Source organism: Malurus melanocephalus, unplaced genomic scaffold (genome assembly GCF_030028575.1).
Source record: "Malurus melanocephalus ecotype Western Australia unplaced genomic scaffold, MMel_1.1 scaffold_184, whole genome shotgun sequence".
NCBI classification, from domain to species: Eukaryota; Metazoa; Chordata; class Aves; order Passeriformes; family Maluridae; genus Malurus; species Malurus melanocephalus.
This window is the reverse complement of record NW_026623416.1, coordinates 402,260-414,031: the sequence shown is the minus strand read 5'-3', so window position 1 is coordinate 414,031 and position 11,772 is coordinate 402,260. Positions and strand designations below refer to the sequence as shown.

Here is an 11,772-nt window from a genome sequence, read left to right as displayed (position 1 = left end):
ACCAATGACCTCCTGACCAAGCGAGGAGGGTAAAAAATGGAGCATTTTGCTTTGACCTAAGTTTATGTGTGGCCTGTAGCAATCAGATATATCCTCATAGACTTAGATCTGTTACTTCTGCTTTTTCTGCTTGCCCTTTCTGACTTGACTGATCCCTTCCCCCATTTTTTCAGGGTGTACTGTTATTTGTTGTGAATTTGCTTTATGCAAGAGTTTTGTCAGTCGTGCACGGACTTATGCTTCAGATCTTTCTCTGTTAATGTTCTTGAGTAATCAAATAGGATTTCTTGTTTTGTTTTTTTTTAGGAAACATTTAATACTTTAAAGGTTTTAATTGGAGTTTAATAGTTTTTTCACTGGCTTGGGTCAGTATCAGTTGCGATATTAACTAATGGTGAGGGTTCTGACTATAAATGTGACTTCTGTAAAACTGGTAATGCAGTTAGAACTTGCATACCTGTAACTTTCTTTGAGCCTTGATGAATTCTGATGCTGGGGATACAGTTGCAAATGCTTGAGTGTAATCCTGTGTTTTAAAACCAAATAGCAATGTCATTCAAAATTGATTTAATTTCCAATCATGCCAAGCTTTGAGCATGGGCTTTGATTGCATTTTTTGAGTCTGTTGGACACCTTCACCTTCTTTTAGGTCTAATGGTGTACACCTGACTTGATTGGGAAACTGTCTGGATCTGGTAGGAAAGAGTGAAACACTTGCATAATGATACCAGCATCTAACTGGGGAAACTTGGAACTGCTGAAGCATGAAGTGGTGGATAGTGTAAAGATGCTGTAGAAATGTGGTGTGGTTGGAAAAAAATGCACACTTAAAAATAAATGAAGGTGAAGCAGTATGCTGCTGAGAGTGTTTTTCCAATCTCTTTTGGGTGACACTGAAGCACAGCAGTTATGCTGGTGTTAAGTGCAAAGGGGTTTGAAGCAGTTTTGTTGCCCAGCAGTCGTGCTGGTGCCGTGACTAACACACAAGCCTTCACCTCCTTGCGCTCCGGCTGGTCTAACACGCTCCCCCACCTGCAGCCATGTGAGGCAAGCCTATGCGCTGCTAGGTATAAGGAGGTGCTGATGTAGAAATTCTTCTCCTTTGCCACCTCCCGTCGTCGGGGAAGGGGAGGTGCTGCTGCCGGCGGGGAAGGGGAGGTGCTGCTGCGGGAGATCAGCAGGGTGTGAGCGGGTGTTTGCTGCAGGGTGGAGGGGATGATGCAGCATGCCCACAGCAGGGCGGTAGTCAGTGCACACCTCCCAGCTGCCCCAGACAGGAGTTCAGGGGCCCAAGGCAACTCTGGGTGATGAAACCATGACATGGAGTCCTCCAAAAGGACTGCCTGCCAGGACCTGCCTCCCTCCCCTAGCCAAGCCCCCATGCCACTTTCCTAGGTCTCACAAGGAAAATCCTTTGCATRGTGGGCAGGCACTTTACTGCAGAGCTGCAGGTGTGAAAGCATTGGGAAAGTGAAGACCTACTATTGGAGACATCATCTGCCTYTCCCAGGCTCTTAACAAAATCAGAGTCAATGCAGTTGGAAAAGACGTCTGAGGTCATTGAATCCAACCTATGGCTGCGCATGTGTCAACTAGACTGTGGCACCAAATGCCTTGTCCAGTCTTTCCTTGAATACCTCCAGGCATTGTGACTCCACCACCTCCCTGCACAGTCCATTCCAATATCCAGTCACATTTTCTGTAAAGAAGTCTTCCCGATGTCCGAATTGAGCCCTCCCTGGTGCAGCTTAAGGCCCCATGTCCTCTTGTTCTGTCACTGGTTGCCTGGGAGAAAATACCCCTCACCTGGCTACAGCCTCCTTTCAGGCAGTTGTAGAGAATGATAAGGTGACCCACSCCTGAGCCTCCTTTTCTCCAGGCTGAACAAGCCTCGTTCCCTCAACTGTTCCCAGGCTCTTCACCAGGTCATTGATCATCTCTGAGCACACTCCAGCACCTCAGTCTTATTTCTGAATTGAGGGGGCCAGAACTCGAGATGTGGCCTCATAGTGCTGAGTGCAGGGCGACAATCACTGCCCTGGTGCTGGAGGCTTGGCCCACTRTTGCTGAYACAGGCCAGGATACCATTGGCTGCCTTGGCCACCTGGGCGCACTCCCAGCTGGATGCTGACCAGCACCCCTAGGCTCTTTTCTACTGGGCCTCTTTCCAGCCACTGCCCCAGCCTGCAGGGGTTGTTGTGACCCAAGGGCAGGACCTGACACTTGGCCTTATTGAACCTCACACCTTTGGCCTTGGCCTATCAATCCAGCCTGTCCAGATCCCTCTGCAGAGYCTTCCTGCTCTCCAGCACATCAGCACTCATGCAGCTTGGTGTCATCAATTTACTGAGAGCACAGTTAGTCTCATCCAGATCCTCAGTAAAGGTATTGAACAAGACCAGCCCCAACACAGATCCCTAGGGAACCCCACTAGTGACCAGTCCCCAGGTGGRTGACACCGTTCACCTCCACTTTCTAGGCCTGGCTGTGCAGACAGTTTTTAACCCAGCAAAAAGTGCGTTTGTCCATGCCAAAGGCTTTACTCAAGTCCAAGGAGACAACATCCACAGCCTTTCCCTCACCTACCAGGCAGGTCACCTGGTCATAAAAGGAGGTTGGTATGGGGAGTCCTGCCTTTCCCAAACCCGTGTTGGCTAGGCCCAATCCCCTGGTTTTCCTGCATGTGCTGTGTGATCACACTCAGGATGGTCTGTTCCACCCSAGCACAGAGGCTGACCAGCCTGTAGTTCCCTGGATCCTCTTTCTGACCCTTCCTGTGGATAGGTGTCACATTGGTCAGCCCAGTCATCCCAAACCAACTCGTTATCCAGGACTTATGAAATATGATGCAGAGCCGTTTAGGAAGCTCTTCCACTGGCTCYCTCAGTGCCCTTAGGTGAATGCCATCCCATCCCAAGGACTTGGGTCTAATGGCACAACTTCCTTCTGGATTACAGGAGGTGTGTGCTGGTCTCTGTCCCTGTGTAACAGCTCAGCRTCTGGTTGCCCCAAGGGTAACTGTTTTTTCTGTTAAAGACTGAGAAAAAGAAGGTATTAAGTACCTCACCCTTTTCCTCATCCTTGATGTACCCCCGTGCATCCAGTAACCGATGGAAATTCTCCTTGACCCTCTTTTTGTTGTTCGTGTGTTTACAAAAACACTTATTATATTTTACAGTAGTGGTCATATTGAGTTCCAGCAAGCTTTCATCTTTCTGATTTTCTCTCTACATGACCTACCATCATCCTTGTACTCTTCTTGAGTGTCTGCCCCTTCTTTCAAAGGTGATATCCTCTTCCCTGAGTTACAGCAAGAGCATCCTGTCCAGCCAGGATAAACAGGAAGACCAGGATGGTCTTTCACAATGGCTCATCTTCCAGCACATAGGGACAGTCTACTCCACTGCTTTTCAAGATTTCCTCCTTAAAGCATGRCCAGTCTTCATGGGACCCYTTTGTTATTAAGGACTGTTTCCCCAGGGACTCTCAATCAGTGTCCTGAATAGGCCAAGATCTATCCTYCAGAAACCCAATGCAGAGGTTTTGCTGACCCCATTCCTTACCAAGAATTGAAAACTCTTCCATTTAATGGGTGCTGTGCCCAAGACAGCCTCCAACCACCACATCTCCCACCAGCCTTTCTCTGTTCATTAACAGATCTACCAGGACACCACCCCAATATGCTCATATTGTATTTTAGGAATGGTGTTCCCTAATTTAGTTTTCCCAMTGAAACACTCCAAACCATGCACAACTTGCTGACTMCCCCCAGCAGGATGGGGAGGAGAACTGGAGGCACAAAAGATCAAGGGTTGAAATAGGAACAATTTACTGCTAACAGCAATGAGGTAAGAAACAAACAGTATCAAGAACAGCGTGCAAGAAAGACAATTGAAACGCAAATGCCCACTCTGTGAAATCCAATGCTACCCTTACTGGAAAGCACCCCTTTCCACGCACCCCCTGTGTATGGTGTGAGGTGGTATAAGGTAACCTCCAAGTCTGGGTCATGCCCGTCCTGGCTATTGCAAARAATAACTGTCCTGGCCAAAAGCAGGACAACTCTATTGCCAGCTGACAGCTCTCTTACACACACTCCAGGAACCTCCTAGACTGACTCCACTGTATTTTTAGCACACATCCCTCAAGTTAAAAGTCTCCCAGAAGAACAATGGCTAGTGACTTTGAAACACCAGCCAGCTTCCTATAGAACACTTCATCTGCCCCTTGATCCTGGCTGAGTGGTCTGTAACAGACTCCCCCTGGGATCTCTGCCTTGCTGGCCTCCCCCTAATCCTCACCCTTACTGTCCCTGATGCACAGGGAAACCCTTTCTAATGCACAGAGCCATCCCACATCCCCTGCTTCCCACCTGCCCCTCTTGAAGAGCTTGTAACCCTCATTGGTTACAACTCRTCATGGAAGTCATCCCAACCACATTTCTGTGATGGCAAACACATCATAGCTTTCCTGCTGAACACTGCAGTTCTGCACAGCCATAATGGCCCAAGCTCGCCAAAGTCTTCAGAGACTTCCCTGAAATCTGCCATATAAATGCAAAGCCACTTCCCTAGAGCATGTTCCTTCACTTCAGCAATTTCCAAATGCATTCCCCAACAGCTGCAAGAACAAGAATTTGGAATTTGGAAACAAAACCACTCTCCACTGAAAGCAAACCCCTCATGTGCATTGTAAGAGCTCTGCCATGGAATGCTACCTCCCTCTTGTCCACAAGGACAGGTCTTGACCCTTGCCTTGATTTCTGGTGTGTAAGTTGGGAAAAAAATACAAAAATATTTAGAGAATACATGTAAGGACACTGTYCTGCAAAACACAGTTGAGATGTATCAGAACCTTCCAAGGAGCAGGTAGCTTTCAAGAGAGAACTCTCCTTTAGAGTTGTGTATCCAAGCCAAAGGAGAAACCTTGCCTCATGATACGGCCTCCAACTGCCAGAAATGCTGCTACATCAGCTTGTTGCCCTCTGCCTGCCCATGACCAGTAACTGAAAACCAAACAACTGAAAACCAGTCAGGACAAAATATAGAGCCTTCCTCCTTATGGAAGCAGAAAAGCAATGGGAAGTTCACCTTCATTTGATCAGCACATCAAGGACAGTGACACAAACTTATCTTTTGGCTCAAAAGATACCAACTGTTGAATTGTCCCAAATGTGTTATATTCTACCAGATCTAGCTTAAAAGCCAGAGCTTACTGTTCTTTCGCAGAGCTTTCTRCAGCTCAAAAAATATAAACCTTCATAGACTCTGGCAACAGCTTGTTCATAATTAGCATTTATTTGACTTTAATACAAAATACCATTAAAAACAAAGTACAAACAAAAAAAAGAGATTAACACTACATCTTCTCGTAAGTTAATTCATGACCACATACAGTGCATGTCTTTTTGTATGTATCTTCATCAATGTTTTCTTCTGGTCCATATTCATGTTCGTGGATACTTGCTTCTTTCTTCCACAGACTACTCCTCACAGCACGGCGGAGTTCTGGTAAGAAACACACACAAAAACATTTTAAGATTTTAATACATCTTAAYTGATGTTCAATAAAACCCAAGCTAACCAGCTTCCTGAGGCCTAYAGATGACAGTATGCTTGCTGCCTGTCTTCTACAAATTCTGGGAAAGAATCTGCTCTTGCAAGAACAAGCTCTGACTTGCCTTGCAATCCTTACCTTGTTTGCATATTTTAAAGGCCAAGAACTACACTGTCATGAGATCTCACAGGCAAAGATTTTGCATCTGAACTAAGGACATGTTCCTTGCTACCTTTTTACAAAAAAMCATTCAAAACTATCCAAAAGGGGTCGGTGGAATGCAAAGGAAAAGTTTTTATAGAACACCTCATTTATTTTACATGACCAAGAAAGAGTCATTTTCATTCAGGTCACAGTAAGCCTCCCAAATGACTTGGCATTCTCTAAGCTTTATGCCCAATAATATGAGTTGCCTCTGCAGCATCTGCAGTGCAATCCGCGGGTTCTCTAGAGCGCACAAGCTGGCAGCAGAGCCCAAGACATTATCTGGATGTTGCAAGTGGGAAGCAAGCATACTGAACAGCAAAATGTGATCACATTTTAAGCCAAGCCATTCAGGCTGCAAACTTTGTCACATTAAGGCCTATAGTTGCACTGAACTCTGGCGTCTTGGCTACAGGCTCCTGCCAATCCTTCTGTGCACACAGCATCAATGGCCCAGACAGGGGTTATTTGTGCAGGCTCAAGTTCTGCCCCCTCCAGACAACACCAGTACARCCAGCTTGAGCTTTCTGCCCTTGCAAATGCCACCCCAAAGCAAAGCATGGATGCTACAGGTGGCACAGAAAGTTTCATCCATCAACTACTGTTCTAAATACTATTTTATCAGGGAAAAAACCCAAAGGGTGATATGAAGACAAGACAGCAGCTAGAAATACTGTGAACAATGGAAAAACTCATTTTCTACCTTCATTTACAATCACTCCACCTGAAGGCTATCACAGAATTGTAACATACTACCACAAGAATCCCTGTCTTCCACATCCAAATCAAATGTATCAACAACAATCCATGGCACATTCTGGGTCATACCCAAAAATTTGAAAAACACTATAATGAACCATTGTAAYTGATTTCTGTCACACTATGTTCACAGGACAACASGGGAATTCAACTTGGAAGGGAYCTCAGTCCTGCAGTCCAACACTGTCCAAAACAGTGAGCTATGACGTTAAGACCAGACTGCTCCAGGCTCACCCAGTCTCCATTTTGCCACACTTAAGATTTTCARTAATTTAATCAGATGCAGACACAGATTCAAACAGAACTGTATTTCACTTTACCTTTAACTTTCTTATCAAACTTCTTCTGTTTCATTTTCTCTCTGCTATCGCGGCGGAGCTCCTTTGCCTCTTGTAATGCTTCTTCGCTACCCCAGACTTCAAGTGAACGCTTGATTACCTAAAGGATGGACATAAATGCCTTTTTTTTTCTCCCTGAAACGATAAAAGTAAACTATTCTAACTCACAATTTTCTTTTTCCCTACACATATACATACATCAACCCATTTTCCTCTGCCTCCCACCTGTCTCCACTAGAGTCACAAAAGACTGCAGTTCTTCCATAGGAAGGGGCAATACTGTTTTACAGTATCAYCTGGATGTAACTTGGGAAAAGTTACACCCAGCTCTAATTTTGCTTGTATTTTACTAAAGTAATGAAATTCCTATGAAGTAGCAAACTTGCCTTTCCTGCTGCCTCTGTGGGCAAAGCTGTGAACACAGCTACAAAGGGCCACATAGAGCAGCAGCTTCCCCYTGCACTTCAGACTAGCACTGAAGGGCCACGTGCTTTATGACTTGTAATTGTGTAACCCACAAAGTTCTGCTCAATGAAAAACTTTAAAATGCTCTCAAAACCAGATATTTTCACAACTTGGACTGCAACCATTTCACTGTAACAAGCTATGCATTGTAACACTTTGACAAAATCATTCAGGTACCAAGTGACAAGCAAAGCTGTACACAGGTAAAAACAGATTTGAAACACAGCAAGTTTCTATACCTGTAGTTTTAAATAAAGYTTCATTTCACCCCATCGTGAATTATGAGGGTTTTTCTTCACAATGAATCTGAGCACTGGTTCCCTCTTGTCTAAGTCACAGTCTTTAAGGAGATACTCTTCTTTTGCTTCTGTCCTTGTTATAAGCTTATGTTTATCTTCAACATCTCTGCAAGATGTAAAACAATGATGAGAAAGCTACACCCTAAAACCACAGGTTAACATGTAAGTCCMCATCCCTTCTAACATTCCTGAAATACAGGTAGCCCTAACCCCCTCAGTTTCTTAAGGCATGCAAATTATTTTGGATTCCAACAGTCTAGCTAAACTTCAGACTACATTTACTGAAATTTAAGTGTTTAAAAATTCCTCCCATCTTAGCAAACAGGCTGAAAAGCCTGCTCTTCAAGAAAGGCTTTTCTTATTTTCTTAGAACAGAGAATTACTGAAACTTAAAATTTAAGTACGAATAATTTCATATGTTCACCTAACCCAGATGCAACCCAAGAGGACAGAAGTATGAGCCTGACATGGTCAAGACAGAAAGAATGTGTAATGTGAGACAGGTCAGATCACCTGAGAATATACACACTCCATATGCCTCTAGATCTCAAAAACTGATTAGCAACACAGAGCACTTGTTTCTATAATGCAAGACAGTAGGCAGAAGAACCACAAGACTTTTAAGAGACTGCTTTTGCCAGACAGATAATGAAAAACTCTGCAACCACAGCAGCATTTATGAGTTAATGGGAAAAATTACATTTACGCAATCCTGACTGAAGTACAACTTGAATTGCTTGAGCTGAACAATCTGCCAAACACTAAGTGCTAACAACGGTCATCAAGGAAGTCCTGCTGTAAATGTAGCTGTACTAGAATTCAAAGTTCACAGTAACAGCTAACACACCGACACTACCACGACACTCCAGTAACCAGCTGCAAGAGTGAGACCCAAGGAAAAGCACTCCAAAAGGCTCCGAGTACTGTCCTTTATGTTCTTTTCCTGCCCGCTCTAACTTCAGAAACAAAAGTGAGCCTTTCAATATGCCTGCGAACTGCCTACACCACGTGCACAACCCTAAGCACTCCCTGCAGTAAATGGGTAAGCTCCCCGAACAAACTCCTGCCATTTTTTTTTCATTTACCCAATTCATTCTTACACACATGGGCAGCCGACTGCTACAGYTGGTTTCATTGCCCTGGTTATCTTGATGGCTTTTGGAGCATTTTCTGTATTAAAGATAAGAGCTTGCTCTCCCCTCAAGGTCGAACTCCTGCTTACCCCACAGGCCAACCAGTAACCTCCCATGGGGGCTCTGCCCTTTGGCTGCTGTGCTTCCAGCACGCCCATGCTGACCAAAGTACCAACTTCACTCGGGTTAACACAGCGGGACTGCAAACACTCCTAATCCCTGCTCTACTTCAGAGAGTAGATATTCATGTTCTAGCGTCAGGTTTTCAAATGGCTCTAGTCTGCAGCCAGACAKAAATTTTCACACTGACAAACACACCAACTGCTCTCATGACATCCTATTTCCATAATGTCRTATGAAAATCCACTGATGTCCCCTACCCTATGGCACGCTTATGAGACAATGTGTGATTCAATTCCRTAACGGAAAACACACAGGGAATCAGTCAACTTCCATTTCCATTTTTTAAAAGTTACTGACACGTCTCTTTGCTGACAGCCTCTTTAATGACTGTAACTCACTGAATTATAGCCAGCAATCTTTATGTAAAATAGTGCTTCCCTCTCCTGATTATTTGTAATACCTGCAATTATCACATGTTGCCCAATCAAAGTGCTGCATAAGGTAGGAGTCCATGAATTCCTTGCCACAGTCTCCACAGATGAGATAGTCAAATTCTAGTACGGGTGCTAATGGAAAGAAATATTTTTAAAGGGACTACAATGATAAAAACGAGCATCTAGAATTGGTATTACAGGTATTTTTACTAGAATACACAACAGCACATTACAAACTAGTTTCACTCTATCGAAGTTTTCCAGAACAATACAGTACAAATGCAATCCCATCTGTGTTGGAAAGGTTTTCTTGTTGGCAAATTCAATGTTAAATACTTAATTTTAACATTTAAACACACACATTTAATCTAGCAGTTGTCAAAAAAAATTCTCCACATTTCTCTCACTAAGTGCTTCATATCCTCTCCTGCTACTTCCGCCGTCCTGACCCTCCCAAAATACGCCCTGATTATACAGGACATGCAGGCAGAAACGGGAGGAAGTAGAGAAGGGATTTTGTTTGAAGAGGGTGGCTAGAGCAGAAAACTACAGGAGCTGCGCTGGTATCATGGTTCTCTCAGCTCTGCTCCAGCTTTTTTTTCTAGCTCAGCCACACCTGCCTCTCCCTAAACGAGCTCATGGAGGCCTGGGGCAGTTGGCAAGGTTCTTGTCCGTTCCAGCTGGCAGAAACGGAGGTGGATGGCCAGAGAGCTGCTAGGAGTGGAATGGGGATGGAGCTCCACTACAATCCTCTCCCCAAGCCCTCTCAGCACTGCTCCAAGCCCAGACTCATCTCAGCGCCAGCCACTGCTTCTGGCCGCATCCTCAACGGGCGGATCACCTCCAGCGTCATCACCATCTGCTTTTATGTTCCATAGGACACCAAGAAACACCGATTCAGGGAACAGCTATAAGGAACGTTCTTTAAACATTAACATTGAAATTCCAGCTGAAAATTAACATYTCTATACAGTTTTGAGATCCAAAAGTGAGGCAATGCTGTGGAATTTTAAGAACACCTGAAGCAGAAGATTAACGGTTGACATGCAGCACCATACATTTTAATTGCAATTGCATTTATAGCAGATCCGATCCAGCAAAGACGACATTTTATGTAAATTCAGTCCTACTAGCGACAGCCGGATGCTCAGTACTTCACAGTCATTTCATACTCTTACATCACATTCCATCATTTAAGGCAGCGCTCCCGAACACGAAGACATTTTATTAAGACAATGACGTTATGAATTACACAGCAAAAAATACGCCCAGTGTAAAGGCATCCCAGATCTACTTTAATTTATTGTTAAACATTAGCCCATCAAAAGAAGCAGGGCTGCTAATTGTTTGCACTGTTAATGAAATCTGGTGCTGATTTCTAACAAAGAGATACACTGCACCAACAGCCCCGCAGCTGAATCAAGCAGAACAAAGCAAGACAAAGACAATCCCAGAGAAGAAAGTCGATCTATTTTGGGACCCTTACTTCTCCATTTGCTTTTTTTGGGAGGGAGAATATYGCAAGGCAATGTGCTGAAATCCTCCACCGAACGATCAGTAACTTGGCGCCAGCACGTTTTATAACGATAAAAGCTGGCACTGCAGCAGCGCTCCGGTTTTGGCACGAACCACATCAATCCCAAAATTCCCACAACCGACGAAGCCGCGCAAATTTACTCTCATGTCGGTCTTAAAATTCGAATTCCCCAAAAGAAATGATAGAAATAACGCTTATGGGGGAAAAAAAAAAATTAAAACGTGCTATACCCAAGGGCACTGGCTGTGTCCCACTTCCGCGGCTTAAAATTCTTCATTTTTAATTACCGCGCATTTGCTATAGCCGATTTAATGCTGAAAAGAATCGGACGCGCCACTAATCGAGCACATCCAGAAAAACGTGAGAAGGAGGAAAAGGGATGTCAAAAAAAAAAAAAAAAAAAAAAAAAAAAAAAAAAAAAAAAAAAAAAAAAAGAGAATGAAAAAGAGGGTAAGAAAGGAGAGTAAAAAAAGCCCGGGAAAAAAAAAAAGGCGCCCATCCATCCCGCCCCGCTGGCGCGGCCGGAGCCGGCTCACTGTCGCCCCCGCGCCTTCCTGCCCTCCCCCGCCAACCCCGCGCACGCGGCGCCGCCTCCTCCCGCCGCCTCCCCGCCAAAGCCCCGCCGCTCCCTATAGGCTTTTTCCTTAATTACCGGGTGGGTGCACGATCTTCTCGCCGGCGCCGCGCTCTTCCTTCTGCTCACTCTCCTCCTCCTCCAGGAAGAATCCCCCTCCCGTGTCCACGACCTTGGGGAGGGCCCGCGCCCGCGCGCCGCCGCCTGCGGGAGCACAAACGAGGCGGGCGCTGCGTTAAAGCGCCGCCGCCGACAGGGGGCGCGCGTGACCGCCCCCGCCGCGCCGCGCGCGCGAGGCGGGGGGCCGCGCGGAGAGCGCGCGCGTGCAAGGTCCCCCCTCCCCCACACAT

The 11,772-nt window shown here is 45.4% G+C and overlaps 1 protein-coding gene across 1 annotated transcript; it reads right to left on the bottom strand.

Moving 5' to 3' along the window:
* Positions 1-5,260: 5,260 nt before the first annotated feature.
* On the bottom strand, positions 5,261-11,772 carry XPA (XPA, DNA damage recognition and repair factor). The gene is made up of 6 exons (XM_057373089.1): positions 11,750-11,772; positions 11,501-11,652; positions 9,338-9,443; positions 7,562-7,727; positions 6,840-6,957; positions 5,261-5,507 (listed from the first exon to the last, which is right to left on the bottom strand). Exons 1-6 carry the CDS (start codon positions 11,770-11,772, stop codon positions 5,359-5,361), a joined length of 714 nt encoding a protein of 237 aa, XP_057229072.1. The 3' UTR covers positions 5,261-5,358.